Source organism: Rutilus rutilus (assembly GCF_951802725.1).
Source record: "Rutilus rutilus genome assembly, chromosome: 10".
In the NCBI taxonomy this organism is placed as follows: Eukaryota; Metazoa; Chordata; class Actinopteri; order Cypriniformes; family Leuciscidae; genus Rutilus; species Rutilus rutilus.
This window is the reverse complement of record NC_140215.1, coordinates 4,799,640-4,819,852: the sequence shown is the minus strand read 5'-3', so window position 1 is coordinate 4,819,852 and position 20,213 is coordinate 4,799,640. Positions and strand designations below refer to the sequence as shown.

At 36.0% G+C, this 20,213-nt stretch overlaps 1 protein-coding gene across 1 annotated transcript in view; it reads right to left on the bottom strand.

Annotated features, from left to right (window-relative positions):
* Window positions 1–17,100, bottom strand: part of cers6 (ceramide synthase 6) — a 46,355-nt gene extending 29,255 nt beyond the window's left edge. The window contains exons 1-3 of the mRNA XM_084422083.1: window positions 16,781–17,100; window positions 11,693–11,798; window positions 5,403–5,533 (exon numbers count right to left, since the gene is read on the bottom strand). Of these exons, the coding sequence (XP_084278209.1) occupies window positions 5,403–5,533; window positions 11,693–11,798; window positions 16,781–16,950 (407 nt within the window). The 5' untranslated portion in view covers window positions 16,951–17,100. The remainder of the gene's footprint in view (window positions 1–5,402; window positions 5,534–11,692; window positions 11,799–16,780) is intronic.
* Window positions 17,101–20,213: the final 3,113 nt, after the last annotated feature.

Here is a 20,213-nt window from a genome sequence, read left to right as displayed (position 1 = left end):
TGTAATTTGAATAGGCTGGACGTATTAGTTGGACAGTAAATAGTAAGAGTAAAAAGTCTATGCAAAACAAGACTGAAATGACAAAACGAGATAACCTACAAAAAATGTCAAAGTATGAATAATTTAAAATGTTTTTTTTTTTTTTTTAATTGAAACTCAGAAGTAATGTGCTGTGAAATGTAAAAATGTAAAACCAAATGCTATTTATAATCATTTGGAAAGTAGGCTGGTGAAGATATATTTACAATGACTAAAATAAATCAATAAATGGGCAGACAAGGGGAGTGTTTAGGAAAAATGCTAGAAAATTACATCAAAAGTTTTTTATTTGGTGATGCTAGACTAGAGGCACTGAAATTACACATTTCAGGATTCTGTGAATCCTATTAGTTCAGAAGTCTGATTCAATGATTAATTTGCTAAAATGAATCATTGAAATATTAAAATGTTTAAACAAAAATGAATATACATAATACAATAGGTAAATAGTGCTATACATATTTAAATCTATTGACACTTATGGCTATTTATTGGTACATTTAATGAAAAATTATAATTCATTCCTGTTCATTTATTTATTCAATTTTAACAATGTTTATTTACTGTCTTTTTCTTCTTGCATTAAACATTTGGAATCTACTTATTGTTTGAAATTATGCTTCAAAAGGCTGAAATAATGTCAAGATTATACAAGCTATCACTCAGTCCTAATTGGAAGAAGGAAATGCACTGTGTTCCTCAGGTCATTATTTGAGAAGCTTTGGACGTCTTCCTTTCAGCGGTTTTACTGGAAAACACCAGACAGCAAATCAGAGCCTTTGGGCTTGAGCTTGACCTTGAAAGACCTTCCAGAAGGAGCAGACACACCTGAGTCTCCTCACAGAGAGGGATGCTCTGCTTTCAGACACTGTAGTTGATGTTGTCTGACAGGCTCTGAGGCCATTAGGACTGCGCTGGACCATGGAGCACAGAAACACCAGCTCTTCAGTAACTTTAAACTACATCACCCATTAAACCTTTCCACGGCTGGCTTCTTCATAATCAACGGCTGAGAGAAAGAAAGATTTTGTTTGGCTAACGAAGCACAGGGAGGCCTTTTTTAAGCAAAGGGAAAAATAATCAATTCAAGTGTATTGAAATTGAAAGGGCAGTGTTTGCTGTTTGGCATTATTTAACACGCCAAAATGTTTAGCCTTATTCCTGATCAATAGTAAAAACAAACAGGAGTAATTTACCTAATTAGAGGTCAATGCAGTTGCCTGGCAACAGGTTAGTTAAACATGGGATCGAAAAAGAGAGAGAAATAAGCATTTGCTTGAAGTTCATACGGTATAAAATGACTATAGCTGGTTCCATACCCACCAGCTAGACAGCAAATCAATGATCACCCACTTTTTCAGCAGCCTTGGATAAGTATTTTCCCCATTGATAGTTTAGATAGTTTAGGTCCTGGATGCTGAATGTTCAATACAGACACAGCAAAATACACTGTTTTGTAACACTCCTCAATCCAAACCTGAAGTGCATTGTGGATTTAATAAAGCACAAGAGCTTCAGAGTTCTCTGAGAGAGATTGCATTGTGAGAAATTTTTATATATACGTTCCCAAATTCCCATGTTTTTGATGGGATTGGAAGTGCACCATAATCGTGGTGATCTCAGGCATTATGCAATAACCTCGTTGAAATCTTTTGTGAAGCATCTGGTTGTTTTTATACAACTCTTGACAAAACACTGAACTGAAAATGCATAAAACTGACCACACAATCTGTGTAAACGTTCAAGTCATACAGTGTTTCTATGGAGACTAAAAATATTCCTTATTTTCTGTGGGTGTGAAATAATCCACTCTTTCCACTGAGCTTTCTACGAGCTGTGATTCTTTCCTCGCAAAGTGAGAAAGATGATTAAAAAAAAAACGCTGTCGATGTTACACGACTAACAAGAGAAATCTCAAGACTTCCTTATGCCAAAAAAAACACACACATAAAAACCCCCAAATACAATTAGTTAAAAATCTAAGCCAAAAAAATACTCCACTGACAGAATGAAGTTATGTTCAGACTAGAATACTACCATACTATTTACTATTTGTGCAGTATAAGGTATGTAAACTGTGCATAGTAAAAAAAGTCTTCTGTATGCATAGATTAGCAAAAATACAGTATGAAGTATACAACACAGCACATGGTCTGAGATAAAATGCAATGACCTTGACCTTTCCGTGTGATGGAAGACCAGAAGACTTTTTATTTCTTAGATGATAACTGGATGCCACTCACAGAATTAATTATATACAGTGCTATGCATAAGTTTAGACACCCATGCTAAAGTTGACTAAAAAGAGGAATAAAAAATCATCTTTTGGAAATTGAACTTAATGCCTTAATTAAAAAAAATTGGAAAAATCCAACCTTTAAGGACACCAATTTTCTTTGTGAATGAATAATGTATCGTAAATAAATAAATGTTCTTCCTTAAAATACAGGGTGCAAAAGTCTGGACACCCCTATGTTAAATTCCCATAGAGGCAGGCAGATTTTTATTTTTAAAGGCCAGTTACTTCATGGATCCAGGATACTATGCATCCTGATAAAGTTCCCTTGGCCTTTAGAATTAAAATAGCCCCACATCATCACATAGCCTTCACCATACCTAGAGATTGGCATGGTTTTATTTCAGTTAGCCTAATAGCTGGTTTGATTTGCATTGAGAGATGATCTTATGGAAAGTACCCCATGCCAATCTCTAGGTATGGTGAAGGCCATGTGATGATGTGGGGCTATTATAGTGTATAGTGATAGCTGATATAGTGTATTTTAAGGAAGAACATTTATTTATTTACGATACTTTATTCAATCACAAAGAAAATTGGTGTCCTTTAAGGTTGGATTTTTCCAAAATTTTTTAATTAAGGCATTAAGTTCAATTTCCAAAAGATGATTTTTTATTCCTCTTTTTAGTCAACTTTAGCATGGGTGTCTAAGCTTATGCATAGCACTGTACATAAGGTCACATGACAAACGTGACGCTCTCGCATACTTCTATTGCATTCTGTTCCTTCAGTTTATACCAGGACTGTATAATTAATCGGAAATAAAACAAGACTTGTGATATGGTTTAGATCGATTATCACATCATCAAGGCTGTGAAATAATCAATGTATGAACTCATGACCTGTTGTTTTCAGCGTCTCAGATGCTGATCTCTTTGGGTCGCTTTAACGTGCATTTGGGAACACAATGCATGCCAACCATCTTTCAAAACTTGTAATGAGAAGCGCTTATAAACCGGTTGCTGTCAATAAAAGAGACGCTTTAAAGAGGTAATTCACAGCTGACAAAATGGGCTTTAAATAAAACTGATCAGTCAAATACTGCATTGCTTGAGTAGGAAACACTTTGAGTTACAATGGCGTCGACTTGCATTGTTCCCGGGTGCAAGAATTCAAAGACTAAACGTTTAACGGGGAGTCAAAGCTGCACGATTCTGGATAAATTGAGAATCACAGTTGTTTTAGCTTCTTCTACCCTAAAATCAGTACTTTTTCAAGCACCACAAAACACGATCTCCAATAGTGCCTTTAGCAAGAATCAGAGTAGCTCTATAATTCTCATCATTTCATAGTTCTCATTAGGCTAGTTCTCAAAAGTGAGCGTGTTCTGTGATCTTTGAAGACTTTGGGTTAATTGCCTCTGAAAGAAATGACACAGAGTGTCGTGCTTTAGCACTGATTAGATGGTCACTATTACTTCTGGGGCTTTTCAGACTCGACTGTAGATCAGAGAGAGACCGACAGAACATTAGTGTCATTGGATCCTACAGCTGAGGCTACAAACGGTGAACAAGGAGACGGCGTTCACACATACAGTGCTACAAAGCCATCGTAAGACGTTAAGTTGCTGATTTATGCCGACATGAGCAACAGCGAGGACTGCCGATGAGAGTTTAGCCGAGGTTGACTTTATGCAAATGAGCAGTGACATGATGCAGCATGTTAGTTACGTTTCTGGGAAAATATTCATTTAAAATCACGTCTGAGTTATGGGAAAATGTGGAATGGAAGAAGAAATACTGTTAATGCAGAGAGATAAAGCAGTAAAGGACAAGAAAATGAGATTCTGTGGACGGGACGAGCAAAGACAGGTGACAAGATGGTACAGAGAGAGAGACAGGAATAGACTGTGGCCTACTTGCCCTCATGCCGCCTAACTAGCCGACTCTGGGACACAATAACACTCACAGGTGAGACCTGTCTATTTCAGACACGCTTCGCCACAGGGACCAACACCAAGCAAATGAGTTCAGCAGGAACTTCACACAGACAAAAGAAAAGTGGAACAAATGTGGAACAAACAACTAAGGTTAGCGTGACCATGTTCACATTATCGTTCAAAAGTTTTTGAAAGGATTTAGTACTTTTATGCAGCATTGAATTGAACAAAACTGACACTGAAGACTGGAGTAATGATGCTGAAAATTTTGCTCTGCATTACAGGAATAAATAACATTTTGAAATATATTTTATATTCTAATAATATTTCACAATATTATTGTTTTTACTGTACTTTTGATTAAAAAAGCCTTGATGAGCAAAAGTCTCCTTTTCAAAAACATTAAAAAATCTTACAGAATTGCCCTTAATGCATGTAGCTGGCCTTATTGTGAATGATTCATCATAGCACATTGCTCCAAAGACAAAAATGTCCCATATAAATAAATATATATATATATATATATATATATATATATATATATATATATATATATATATATATATGAAGAGTTCAGATGCAAAAGCCTCTAAGTGCCATCTGAACTTTTCTTCTCGATTGATCATTTTTATCAAGCTCGTATATTTAAATTCAGTAATTTCACTTAAATGACAATTCATACGTAATTTTCATTGTCATTTAAGTGAAATTACTGAACTTAAATATACGAGCTTGATAAAAATGATCATTCTAGAAGAATATTTCAGATGGCACTTAGAGGCTTTTGCATCTGAACTCTTCATATATATATATATATAGCATTTGATATGGAAATGGTTCTTTAAAACCATTTAGTGGGCTCAATTTCTGTGATACCAACTTCAAATTTGGAACACAACTTGGTTAGACACATGACTTTGATTTTCTATTTTAGAGTCCAAATTCTTTTCCAAAATATTTATTTTATATAAAACAAAATGTTTATGTCAGTAGGCCTACATTTGCTTTACAGTAAACTTTAAAAATTTCATGTTTTGAAACTGCTTTCACTTTTTTAGCCCTTTTTTTGGTCTGTATTCCAAATCATTCATGAATTACAACCATTTAAATTCAGATTATGCTCAAAAAGTTAACAATAACAAATGAGGCCCCTAACAAAGCAAGCACAGACAAAAAGCCGATTCTCACATGCTCTCGCAGAAGCGTGCCAGTGTGCTGGGTTTCTCTTGGTTGCGTCGTTGTCTGAACCAGCGTTGGATGGTCCTCACATCCCAGTCCAACTGCTTGGACAAACCCTCTAACCTCTTCTCATCAGGGTGCTGAAACACACAGCAAACACAAGCATGTCACTGCAGAGATCTGACACTGTTCGAGGACAAACAAACCGCCTGGATTTGGATTTTAACAGCTTGAAAAATTCACTCAATGCACATTTAAAACAGTTGTCTTTAAAAAGCCATCTGCACATTTGAGCCAGTGAGACTCACACATAATCACACTGTGATGTACTGCTGTGCTGGCATACTATAAGGACTTGAGTAGTGGGGAATCAGTTGTGAATGAACAAATCTTTCAAGTGAAAAAGTAATTCTTCTTCACTTCCATGCCCTAATTTCTAAGGCACATTTTGTTTCACGAAACTATCGTTCCAACGAACATTCGCAAACAGCATCGCAGAGTTGTGTGGTTGGAACGACAGTGGAAGTCGACTAGATTGCATGACATATGGACTTAATAAATCCTTATCTTGAGCAAAATAAGCAAGATGACATTCAGTACAACCTGTGTCTTTTATTTAAAATACATTCAAATGTCATTTACGTCTTTGAGTTAGCCTGGGAAAACCCAGACAACTTCCGGTAAATTTAGATTTGCTCTGCAAGTTAGTCTGGCAAAGAGCTCAATCAAGCCCATTTCTAATCCGTCGAAATCGCGGCACCAATCAGAAACGTTGGGGCGGGCTTTACACGATGACGATCGCTCTGATTGGTTTTAGGTCTATCCAATTGCGCCCAGAGGCATTTGAGCGACGTCCGTTCAACTTTTAAATACATTATTATATTCAAATTGCAAACACATGAGGACAGTCTCCACGAAAGACCCACTGGCAGATGAACGTGCTACTGCATTTCTCTCCGAAACGGTAGGAAATTAAATTAGATTTAATAGAGGATTTTAACTGTGACAAGATGATTGACAGGGCAGTTTACATGACAGGATGCACGCGACAGATCCGTCCGATAAAGATGACGAAGTAGTAACTTATGTCCCAAAGCTTGCCTACTTTTTTGGAAACAATTCCCCATCATAAGTACACATTAATGGCCAAAGACACGAAACGAGCGGTTTGTGTGAGAAAAAGGAACAGTATTTATATCGTTGTTATCTCTTGAAAACAGCACACGTCCAAATGATCTGACGGCGCGGGCGGGTATAGATATATACATAGATGTCGCCTTGGCTACGGTTTCGTTCCAATGAACTGCAGTAGCGAAGGCGACATCTATGTATATATCTATACCCGCCCGCGCCGTCAGATCATTTGGACGTGTGCTGTGTTCAAGAGATAACAACGATATAAATACTGTTCGTTTTCTCACACAAACCGCTCGTTTCGTGTCTTAGGCCATCAATGTGTACTTATGATGGGGAATTGTTTCATTTGGACGATGGGGAATTGTTTTAATTTGGACTCTGTGCTTGTGTTTTGAGACAGTGACCATCGACCTGCATTATATGACTGACAGACAAGAACGGTTTGACCTAAAAATATCAAAATTGAAACTACTGCGGAAACAAAGACACCTACATCTTGGATGCCCTTGAGGTAAGCTAAAACATATCAAAAATTAATTTCAAAGTGAACTATCCCTTTAAGTAGTTAAGATGGTAGTTAAACAGCGAGTAACGCCGTTGTTCGGGAAACGCAACCCTGAACGAGACTGGCACTGAACAAAACGAACGAAGTATGTCATTGATTGAGGATCTGCTGACCATCATTGACCACCATATGTGGTTCAGTCAGATTTGCATGTGAAGTTATTCTGTAAAACAAGGAGAGTTAAGAAAATCAGAGTTTGGCACGAAAACAGGTTTGACAAAACAATTGTGCATAATCCACAATTTATGAATTTGTAAAAATGGCTGAAGATCATACACAATTAAAATGAAAAGTCATAATCACAATTATTTTTGGTCTGTATTGAAATCACAATTATTTAACATGAAAATTGGTGGGCGATATGATCAAAGTCTTATTTCACCATTCAAGTCATTTAAATCAGTTAAATTTCACAATTATCGATAACGATTAATCGCACAGCCCTAATGCGAGCAAGCACAATAAAGTTCAATAATTATCCCTCTTTAAGGGCATTACTGAATCTCATCAATTATTTATTTAGGCTTTTTTGTCTCTAGCTTGATAAAATGAAGGGAAAAAATCTGCTTTGTTGTCATTTGCGGAGACAAATACTTACAGTAATAGTACATCTTAAGACTTTGTACACATGAAATTAATAATGACAACTTTTATAATGAATAATACAACTTTTTATTTTAATAATGTATTAGTAAATGTTGAAGTTAACATTCAATCAATATTTTATGTCCATTTATTTATTTGGTACGTAGTCATGCAAAAAGCGGGATAATATACAGCTATTATTGCAAAACAAACCACTTCAGGATGATACAAGACACCTGAGCTTTGGCCCAAAAAAAAAAAAAAAAAAAAATCTAAAGAAAATTACTTTTTTCTTAATAACCATCTGCTACTTTTATACCAAACCTATTTCATAACAGCCCTAGAACTTATGTCTATCAGTAAAGGGTTTAATGCAAACTCAATCAAATTCCAATTAGAATGAGGTATCCGCTAACATTCTACATGAGTTTCGCCCTGAGGACGGACACACACACACACACACACACACACACACACACACACACACACTCTCTCTCTCTCTCTCTTTCTTCATTTCAGGCAGGAATTGTCTCTTTATTCTTAAAGTGTGCCTGGATCTTGTGTGTTTGAGAATCTGAACATTTGTCAAGGAAACTTAGTTCTGTGGTGTCTAAAAATAGTGCCGGTGCGTCAGTGCACATGAGCTCTGATAAAGCCACACACGTCAAAGAGCCACGCTATCACTCTGCATTTATAGCTTTGAGATTACGATTACCTGTACAGTCAATCCATACTGCCGTCACCATCGACACTGTTCTCTTTTTTTCAAATACAAGAGCTCAAAAAGTCGAAACGTTATTCTTCTTTTACATGGAAACTGCTGCTCTGCTTTAGTTCAAAGGTTCATGCTGTGGATTAAACTCTGTCGTTCTCATTCTCAAATGAACTTCAGTAGAAAGAACACTTGCATTTGATTCAAGATTAATTAACTTGATTTATATTATATACTGATTCAGCTCATAGGGGAGGAGAGTTCACAGTGAATTTGTTGTAGAAATGTCCTGGTCACGTAATGTGATTCTCTCTAATCAATTTTCAGCAACTGTGACAAGTGCTTGATTTGATTCTGATTTACAGTCTCTGCAGTTTTTAATCACATTTCTGCATAATTTAACAATTATTTTAAGATAAATGACTGATAAAAAAAAAAATCCTTTCAATGTCATGATTCATTCCAGCCCCAGTAAGAATATTATACATTACATCATTACTAAACTAAATTACACAATTGTTTTTACATTTGACTGATAATAATTTTTTTACTTTTTTTATTTTATTAAAAAAACTGTTCATTGGCCTTTGGTGCCTTTTTAGGGATGTCAAAAGCACAGATAAAAGTCTATACAACTAAATGGATGGATGGATGGATGGATGGATGGATGGATGGATGGATGGATGGAAGGACTGAATGGATGGAAGGGATGGAAGGGATGGATGGATGGATGGATGGATGAATAGATGGAAGGGATGATGGATGGATGGATGGATGGATGGATGGATGGATGGATGGATGGATGGATGGAAGGGATGATGGATGGATGGATGGATGGATGGATGAATGGATGTAAGGGATGGATGGATGGATGGATGGATGGATGGATGGATGGATGGATGGATGGAAGGACTGAATGGATGGATGGATGGATGAATAGATGGAAGGGATGATGGATGGATGGATGGAAGTACTGAATGGAAGGAAGGAATGAATAGATGGATGGATGGACGGACGGACGGATGGAAGGAATGGATGGAAGGACTGAATGGATGGACGGACGGATGGAAGGAATGAATAGATGGATGGCTGGATGGATGGATGAAGAGTCGACTCAGAATCAAAATGAGCTTTTATTGTCAAGTGTGCTCACACACACAAGGAATCTTGGTGACAGAAGCTTCTAGTGCACAGAAATACAAAAAATATATACAATATAAATACTCAAAGCACTGATAAAAACATGCAAAAAAAACCTTCTGACTTCTTGGTCAAAACACACAAGAAAATGACTGAACTGACGTTTCACTTTTGGATAAACTGTCCCTTAAGTGAACTTTAGCAGGCAGGAAGAGTGTCAAGATATCAGATCATTAAGCCTCGCAAATGCAGCCTAAAAGACCTGTCGCTCTCTATTATCCTGTTAATATTAATGAAATGACAAATATTGACAAGATGAAACGCTCGCTTCTCTGGCTGGTTTAACTTTGGTAGGTTTAATAAGCCCTTTCAATCTAAAACACAAAACAGAAAATGTTTAATTACTGACCTGCTTCAGTCAAACTCTGACAGCATCCAATATCCAGTACTAATGTCACATCTGTTTAGTCCCTGTTAATGTTTTCATGTCTTTTATTTTGGATTTGGTCATGCCATGCCATGTGAATACATGTTCCCCTCATGTGTTTCACGTCATGTGATCTCTGTTTCCCGCTTGTTCTTGTGTCAAGTTTTCATTAGCCAGCCCTCTCATATCGCTCTCACGGTATTGATGGTATACATCACGTGGCATCTACTACGCCATCTTAAAGGGTTAGTTCACCCAAAAATTAAAATTCTGTCAGTAATTACTCACCCTCATGTTGTTCCAACCGCGTAAGACCTTCGTTCATCTTCGGAACACAAATTAAGATATTTTTGATGAAATCTGAGCCATGTTTCACTCCTCCATAGGCTTCCAGTGTGACCGAAACTTGCTGGCCCAGAAAAGTTATTAAAGAGATCGTTAATATAGTCCAAGTGACTCCAGTGGCTCAATCTTAAGTATATCAAGCGACGAGAATACTTTTTGTGCGCAAAAACAAACAAAAATAACGACTTTATTCCACTATTCATTTCCTTCTCTCTGGATGTCTAGTTGGTTTGCGTAGTGTTTTTGCGCAGCGCGTCTGTGTTACACGTCACCACGTAGGCTCACTATTGGCCGACGCCGGTCATGTGTGTGTTGCGTGATGACGTGCAACACAGACGCGCAGCGCAAACACACTACGAGGCCCAGAGAGAAGGAAATGAAAAGTGGAATAAAGTCGTTATTTTTGTTTGTTTTTCCGCACAAAAAGTATTCTCGTCGCATGATAAACTTAATGTAGTGCCACTGTAGTTACTTGGACTATTTTAACGATGTTTTAATAACTATTCTGGGCCGGTGAGTTTCGGTCACACTGGAAGCCTATGGAGGAGTCAAAATTCTGTCAGATTTCATCAAAAATATCTTAATTTGTGTTCCGAAGATGAACGAAAGACTTACATGGTTGGAACAACATGAGGGTGAGTAATTACTGACAGAATTTTCATTTTTGGGTGAACTAACCCTTTAAGTCGGACATGCATTCTGTGCAGCGCCGCATCAAGTCAAACACACCTATCGTTTCATTTTCTGATTATCGTGTTATTAGTTCTGTCTCTTCATTGGATCATGTTCATCGCCTTTTTATCTTGTTTAGTAGTTCCGTTTTGTCATTGGTTGTTTACGTCATGTGATAGCCCATTGGGCCAGATTTACTAACAGCTCGCGCCAGCACAAACCCTCATTTGCCGTTAAAAACCGACTGTCAGGATTCACTAAAGACACGCAGTTAAAAATGTAGAGCTAAAAAGGTGTGGACTAGGTGTGAACAGCCCTAGGTGTTTTTTTCTTTTTCTAAATCATTGCTTGGATAATCGTCTTGATCGAACCCGTTCACTCGCATTATATGGGCTCATATAGAGATTATTTTCCAACAAATCTTCGTTTGTGTTTTTATCTGAAGAAAGTCATATCCATCTGGGATGGCATGACGGTGAGTGAAAGATGAGAGAATTTTCATTTTGGGGTGAACTATCCCTTTAAATACAAATATCTGTTCAGTAGCACATTATTTATTGCTGTCATATTGAAACTAACTGTTATCAAACTGCAGTCACAGCCATTTATAAAAGCACTAAACGCTCAAAAAGCAGTGTGTTATGGTGTTTCTTCTTCTTCTTACCCTCCCAGAGCAATAAATCCTCTTTAACCGTGGTAAGAAACATGGTCTTTACCTTGGTGATGGCAGTAAAGACCTTTTCCAGAATGGCGTTGTGCTGAGCCTTCTGCGGTCCATTGGCCTGGATTTTCAGACCTAGTGCGCATGGTCTTGCAATAAACCTACAACAACCAATAACAAAGAAGACTTTATTAGATTTATATCTTGTGATATCAATGCTTGCTAACTTAATTCTGAAGGTCTGACAGGCTGCATTAAAAATCCATTTTGGAAGGGAACCTCAGAGGTAAAACGCCTGCAACCACAGCGGGCGGCTAAAGAAATCCTCCTGTTTGCAATCACTGTGGACGTCTTGCCAAATCTGCAGAGACAGCGAGGGAAACCACACGGGCCAGGTGTAAGCACTTTGCCTGACTAGCTTCTTTTGCGAATGTCTGATAAACATGATCAGAGCAACTGCATTAAAGTTGGTGTTTTTATGCAAATGAGATGATATCTTGTTGATCTGATAATGAGAATGTCATAAAGGAAAAACAACCAGAAGAGACATTTCATGGGTCATTGCTACTATGCAGTACATTTTCATATCCTCATCTTAAAGGTGCTGTGTATAACTTTTTCCACTTTATTTAAAGCATAAAAATACCATATGTTTGCATATATTGAGGAAACATGCGAAGTTCACATACTCGTTTCTCTGAAAAACACTTCTACAGCCAGTTGTTTTCCTTTGAAATGTGTGTTTCCAGGCTGGAATGTTTGTTATTGTTTTGGTCTGTGATACTGCACGTTGCCCATTTTCATTGTCCATTGCACTCGTTTCTGTTGCGTGTGCTCAAACTGGCAACCCGTGTGAGCGCCCTCCATTTTGAGGAGCAGGAGGCGGGAGAAACGACGATCTCAGATATTTTGAATTTGACTGCAGTACCTATTTTGACCACTAGTTCATTCTTACATACTGCACCTTTAAAATCTCTTATTTGACAAAATATTAAACTCACTATTTTTAAGACGGAAGTCATGCATTGTCAATGAAGTGATCATAAATCACTTAACTTTCTTTAAGCACATGTTGATAATTTGTCCAACGTCTGAAATGATAAACTGGCAATTTCTTAAATGTTCCTGGCAATAATGCTTATTTCTGGTCATCAATTCATTGAATTTCAATTTAAAAAACCGCTTTTAAAAACCTTTAACTAACAAAGGCAGTGTGTTAAGGACATCTTCCTGCGATGGGTTTGATGAATTCTGTGATATTTTTTTTTTATATTGGCTGGTTTGTGTCTTTCTAAAACATTTCATCCTGTTTGATTAAAGTACACAAATCATTATGATAATTATATTAACGTTGATTTCAAAGATGAAGGTCACATTGACGTCCTCATGTATTCTAACTCAATCCAGCAATGGCTGACTTTAGCTTGTTATTTACATGGTGTTAATTTTCTAGTCGATATGTAAATAATCAAGTAATAATTAATAAAGCTGAACTGAGCAGAGAATATTTTCGAAAGTCTGGCATACACTTTTATAGAAATACATCCTTAACACAAGCATATTCATTTTCACAAAGTTAAGGAGTTCAAATGACACTTCAGAACAGGAATAACTAGGAATATATATGTACACTACAGTTCAAAAGTTCATCTCTTAAAGAGATTATTACTTTTATTCTGCAAGAATGCGTTAAATTGATCAATTACATTAAAGACATTTATAATATTACAAAAGTTCTTTTGAATTTTCTATTCAATGAACAATATTAGGCAGCACAACTGTTTTCAACATTGATAATAATATAATGTTTCTTGAGATTTTATTATTAGAATGATTTCTGAAGGATCATGTGACACTGAAGACTGGAGTAATGATGATGAAAATTCAACTTTGATCACAGGAATAAATTATATTTAAAAATATATTCAAATTCAAAGGAGTTATTTTAAATTGTAATAATATTTCACAATATTACTGTTTTTAGTGTATTTTTGATCAAAGAAATGCAGCCTTGATGAGCAAAAGAGACTTCTTTCAAAAGGTCAAATCAAGTCAAGTCACCTTTATTTATATAGCACTTTATACAATACAGATTTACAGGGATAGATGAAGAATGATTCAATCATGCAAACAGAATTAAATTCTGCTGTAATGCGGCTATAAAAAGAGAATAGTGTGATTGTTCAGCTGAGGTCAGTTCAGTGTAGATTCAGCTCAATAACTGACAATCATCAAATATGAAATGAGTTTAATTCGGCTAAAAACTAAATCTTGGATGACAAACCATTGAAAGTCTTTGGGATGTGCTTGAGGAAACTTTACAGAGTGCTGGACTCTTTGACAATACAAGATCTTGACCAAAATATAAATGTAAATAAATGTTGTGATGTTTTTCCATTAAGATGTTTTGTTCAAGATCTTGTATTGACAAAGCAAGAGTCCAGCACTCTGTAAAGTCTCCTCCAGCACATCCCAAAGACTTTCAATGAATTTAAGGTCTGGACTCAGAGGAGCCGATTCATGTGTGAAAATGATTCTTCTTCAAATATTCTTTCACAATTTGAGCCTGATGAATCTTGACATTGTCATCCTGGAATTTGGCCATGATGTGTTTTCCTACATGGTTGTTTAAGAAATGAAAAGCTACACACTCCATAAATAAGGGTTAGAAGAACTGTTGCGAAACATATAACATGATAGAAACATAATAATCACTGCAATAATGATCCAATCATTTACTCTTAAGCATTTTTTGGCCGTGCAGTGTATATATATATATATATGCAAATACTTAGAGATGAACTGGTCTTCTAATGCTGGACATGGGAAGTGAGATGTCACTAGACAGGAGACAGTTTTAATGAGCTTTTGCCACTTAATGAATAAGCTCATCCAATTAAGAGCCCTCACACGATGAAAATGCAATTCAGTGCAGAAAACGCTCCAGAAATGATTCTTATATAAAGCTGAAGAGCCACGATAAGGTTATGAAGTCCGTGCCCAGGCTGATTTGCCGCTTGCACACTGTTTGCTTTTGTGGGGCTGAAATGCCATAAATGTGCTGTTCCTCATCGTAAAACTTTACAGCGATTGTACAATGCAGGATTGAAGAGCACGTCTGCACTACAGATAATGTGTCCTCTTTCCACAGAGGAAGAGAAGAGATGCCACAGTGAAGACCACAGCAGCTTGAAAATGTTTTTTAACATGCAAAGTCAGATCCGAACGTTTCAACTACCTCCTGAACGCATGGGTTAAACTTAGTCATAAAAAAAAGATTCCTAGAAGATCCATCATCCTCCCTAGACGCAATCCCAGAGGAGACAGCATATTTCACCTTCTAACAATGAAGATCAAAAATTCAGCTGTAAAGAACTCTGTCAGATGAAGGTGAAGAGCAGATGGTCTGAGGCATACATAAACACAAAACCTGACACTGCGCCGTCCCGCTGGGAATATGTCAAAACTGCTGCTTTTGTGACATCGAAAGCCAACACACTTTAAGATGTCAAAGCTCGTAATTAATAATTAATCATATTAACCAACTGGAAAGCATGATACGACGGCTGATATCAAGTGCACAGTGAACAATCTAAATTATGTAATTATGATATACGGGAGGCCGGGGCTAGTTGTCACAGGGGATGTATGTTAGTAACTAGTCAAAAGCCCAAATGCACAAAAGCTTGTTTCTATAGCAGTGGTTTTGAATTTTGGTTTTAAACCAAACACTGGTTCTGGGCAATATATATATATATGAAAATTATGAAATATATAACTATAAATATAAAACATAATACATAAAATCTTATATAAAACATTTTGTATTATGTAATTATTTCGTAGACTACGAACATTTTCATACTGATTATTAGCTCTATCTATTAAATTGTTACCACAACACAGTCATGGCAGAAAAAATGTTGATAAAATTAACATATTTTCTGTCACATGCAATAATTGTTTTTGAAATAGTTGCAGCTAACAGCACCTGCATAAACAATTATGTAAAACTATGTAAATTATATTCATTTCTTTTCTATTTGTGTGAGTTGATATATCATGGTTGTGACAAAAAGATGAGCATAATTACCTATTAATATATAATTACTTATATGCTACCATTCAAAGCATTTGGGGTCAGTAAGATTTTTTTTTAAGAAATTAATCCTGAGCAAGGGTGCATTAAATTGACCAAAAGTGACATTTATAATGTTTTTAAAATAAGGTTTCCAAAGAAATATTAATCAGCACAACTGTTTTCAATATTGATAATGATAAGAAATCAGCATATTAGAATGATTTCTGAAGGATCATGTGACACTGAAGACTGGAGCAATGATGCTGAAAATTCAGCTTTGATCACAGGAATAAATTGCATTTAAAATCATATTTAAAAAGAACACTGTTATTTTAAATTGTAATAATATTTCACAATATTACTGTTTTTACTGTATTTTCGATCAAATAACATGAAATTATTTTTTATGAATTGCAAAATGTAGGTCATGAGACTCTTATAAATGTAGGCCATGACGTTTCTTTTAATGTTTGTAAATATTCTAAATAAGATGACCTAAAATTCTGATTAATACATGCCTTTCTTTGACAGGTTTCTATAAACCTGAATATGTTACATAATACACTTCCGTGACATGACGCATAATAGAAAACATATTAATGAAACAAAATTCTGTGCTTCATACAGTAATAGTTTCACTGTTCGTTTGGTTTTTGTGCTGAAAAGGACGGGTTCCCTTTGTGACAACTTACCCCATACAGTAGTGTGACAAGATGCCCCAGTGATGGGAGTCAATGGGAAATTCAAAAACTTTACATTTGCCATAAAAGCATCCCGTTTAGAAAACGCAAAACTACACGGCACACCTAAGACTGATCTACTAAACAAAGACAGGCACTGACTGACCTACTTTCATCAGTATCATTATTCCAGAAGAAGGGCCATATTGAGTTCCTGTCATTGTCCTAATTCATACAAGGATTCAGTGACAATGTGAAGGAGCACAAACCAGTCCCATCATGATCATCAGCTGAGGATGAAGCCCTGAGCGCAACATCATCTTCAGCAGTGATGATGATGCTGGTGCTGATGGTGAGGATGAAGATGTGACACTGGACGTACCTCTCAAAGACCAGCCGGATCATAAACATGCAGAATGCTAAAGGACACGCTAGATACAGATCCTCGGCTTGTGGAAAGGTTGACTCGTCAGTATTTTTCAAGTCAGCCCAGGTTACGTTGTGCGGGAGCCAGAACCTCTCGTTCCAGAACCACACCAGAATCCCTGCCATTTCCAGCGGATCTGATGCTTTGACGCCCGTGCTGATGTGCAGTCAATGGCCGATGCGGCTTTGCGACGCTCTTTCACGGCTGATCTTTGCAGGTCCAGTGTGTGATGATGATGATGATGTTGGTGATGATGGACCGCCCGTTTGTGTTGTGAGTCTCCGCTCTCTCCAATGTAGGGAAGTAGAATGCGATCGACACGCTCCGCCTCCGCGATGCTGATTGGTCCGTGAGCTTGTCAATCATAAACGCGTCGCTTAAAGGAACAGTTGAGGAAGAAATTAAATTAATATTCTTCTGTGTTTATTCTGAAAAAAACTGTTTATGTGTCTCTGATCCGGTCTGTATTTGATTATGGTAGTGTGGTATATGGTTCAGCCTCAAAAAACCTTGTTATAAAAACTCAAATAAAATACAAGCTCGACGAGACAGTGTTTCATAAGTCTTGTTATAGGAGAGATGCCATTAGAAATGACAATTAATGATTAATTACTGGGCTAAGGGGCACGAAGAAGAACATCCTACAAATATGGTTTTACAGACGTGCTGGGAATAAAATAAAAGTTGTAAAAGAAGCTTTGGGTGAGTGGTAAAATATATGCAGAAGAAATGCAAGTAAATAGTATCAAGATGAACCCAACAGTTGTAATTTCCGGAAATATGAGCCATGGGTTTATGTAATACCTCAAGCAGATCTGTATCTGTTGGAGGTTAAAAAAGCAGAATGAGAAGTATAGACTTGCCATTAGCATTTTCGGTATATGTTCCCCTTATTCAAATATTTACAGACGGCTCAAAAGATCCAGAGCGTCAGACAACTGGGGCGGCTTTTTAATTCCAGACTGGAAATCAGAGGATCAGTGGAATAAAGCCAGCATCAAATCATGTGGGAGAGATCTTGAGATCTTTTAAATCAAGCCGCCGATATGCTATCTTTAGTGTATTACAAATACATTCAGGAATTGTTCAAAATGATATATAAGTCAGTTTTAAATGAATTCCAGCACACATATGAGTAAAGGGAAATGAGGATATGGATAAATGAGCAAAACAAGCTTTACAGAGAGAAACAATAGAGATACCAGTTCCATTAAGCAAGTCAGAAATTAAGGTTTTAATATGGAATAAAGCAATAGAAGAATTGAAAGTGGAACAATATGGAAAAAGGGTATATTTCTTTACAGCTTAATTAATAAAGTAAATCAAAAGATAAGATATAAATCAATGAAAGAAGAGGTTATTTATAATAGAATAATGTTAGGGCATTAAAATTTAAATAGCAAACATAACTATCCAAATGGGTTATGTCATGTTGAAGAAACAATACCTCATGAGATTTTTGAATGTATGAACAAGAAAGGAACAATATGATAGAAAAATGGAATTAATTAATACATTTTAAGGTTTTAATAAAATGGTCAAGTGAAATAGTAAAGCATTCTTTGATTTTATTAGGGAGACAGGGTTGATATATAGAATATAAAAAACTCATTTTCATATATAGGCCTATATATATTGAAAGTATAAATGTCATGTAGGTTACATAACTCTAAGTGCTTCTAAACCAGGGTTATTTTGGTATAATTTATATATAGGCTACAATTATAGTATTTATGAATATTTTGAAATAGCTATTATTTTCATATTTTCAGCTTTCATTTTAATTTCAGTGTAATCTTTAAGTTTAAATCTTACTATTAAGGTTTAATTTATGTTTAGTTCAGTTTTACTGTTTGTTTATTTATTTATTACTATAAATTAGTCATTTTGGTGCTTCAAACTTATTTAGTTCTAATTGTCGTTTAGTTTGCTTGTCATCTCATATTATATTTTAAATCATTTAAATTATTTCAACGTGCAAACTTTTTGTATTGTTTTCTAAATGTTTTATGGCTCCCTGTATTCTAACAAGAAAGCAATCAATATGTAAATCAATCTGTACATTTATATTTGTGATTTTATTGTTTAATAATGTGTTTTGTTAAAATGTATTTTTTTTATTGTGTTATTGATTTGATCCTTATATGTAATAACGCATGTTTTTGTATTAGTCTGGCTCTTTGCAATACACAGCAAATCCCCTTATAGTTCTAAATCAAAATAAAAGCATAAATCGGACTAAAGCGGGTCACGTGTCATGGGCCCTTTAGCTGCCAAAGCTTATGAAATGGCGCCACCTGCTGGGCGATGGCCAACTTGTCCCAGCGGCCACTGCAATGCTGGGCTTCATACATGTTTTACAGACGTGAATACAAATAGTGATTTTATCGTAAACCATAGGCCTATATTAAGTCTTGCTAAATTCTTTACACATTTTTTATAAATTCTATAAAATTTATCAAGACCCAAACAATTTTCAAAATCTTTTTAACTGAAATGGAGTTAAATGTTATAGTTCATTAAGATTGGTAACATGTGCATGATGATGATACATTAGCATATGGGTTATGATAGGAAATAAATAGAAACCTGTAAAATTATTCAAAGAGGCCATCTTACCCCCCCCCCCCCCCCCCTAACTTGGGGTATAAGAAGACCCAATCCCCCCAATATATATATATATATAGTGTGTGTGTGTGTGTGTGTGTGTGTTAAATATTTTAAAGATTCACAAATACAGCCGGGGGTAGGGTAAATCAATAAACGAGTTTCACTCTTAATATAGTTTTTAGGTATTTTTGAACGGCCTTTAAACAAACAAACAAACAAACAAACAAACAAACAAACAAACAAACAAACAAACAAACAAACAAACAAACAAACAAACAAAGACTCATTTTCCCCATGTTAAATTGAGTCAAAAGCAGTTTAGTAGTAGCCTAGGCTAATTAAATAATCGGTTATTTCTTATAATAATAAGACATACTAATTGAAAATGCCGAATAAAACATTTAAAATTGGGCACGATGCGATCCTTCATAAATGAACAGAAATCTGAAATAAAAAAGCCGAAGAAGGTGGACAACTCCGAAATAAATGAAACTACCAAACGTATGATGCAAGCAGGTCACCAAACAACGTCACCATATCACCGAACCGAATCTATATTCATCAGCTAATGTATGACAATGACGATAATTGTTGTTAATGTTTTTATTTTCTTCCATTTCTTCACGCATTTAATAATAATAAAAAATAAAATAAAAAAACAGCTAATTAATATCCACAAGCCACGCTGTAGCGATATCAGCGCGCTGAGATGAATATTCATGAGCTCAGCCTTCGCTGTAGTAGGATTGGAGATGTGTGTGTGTGTGTCTCCGGATGT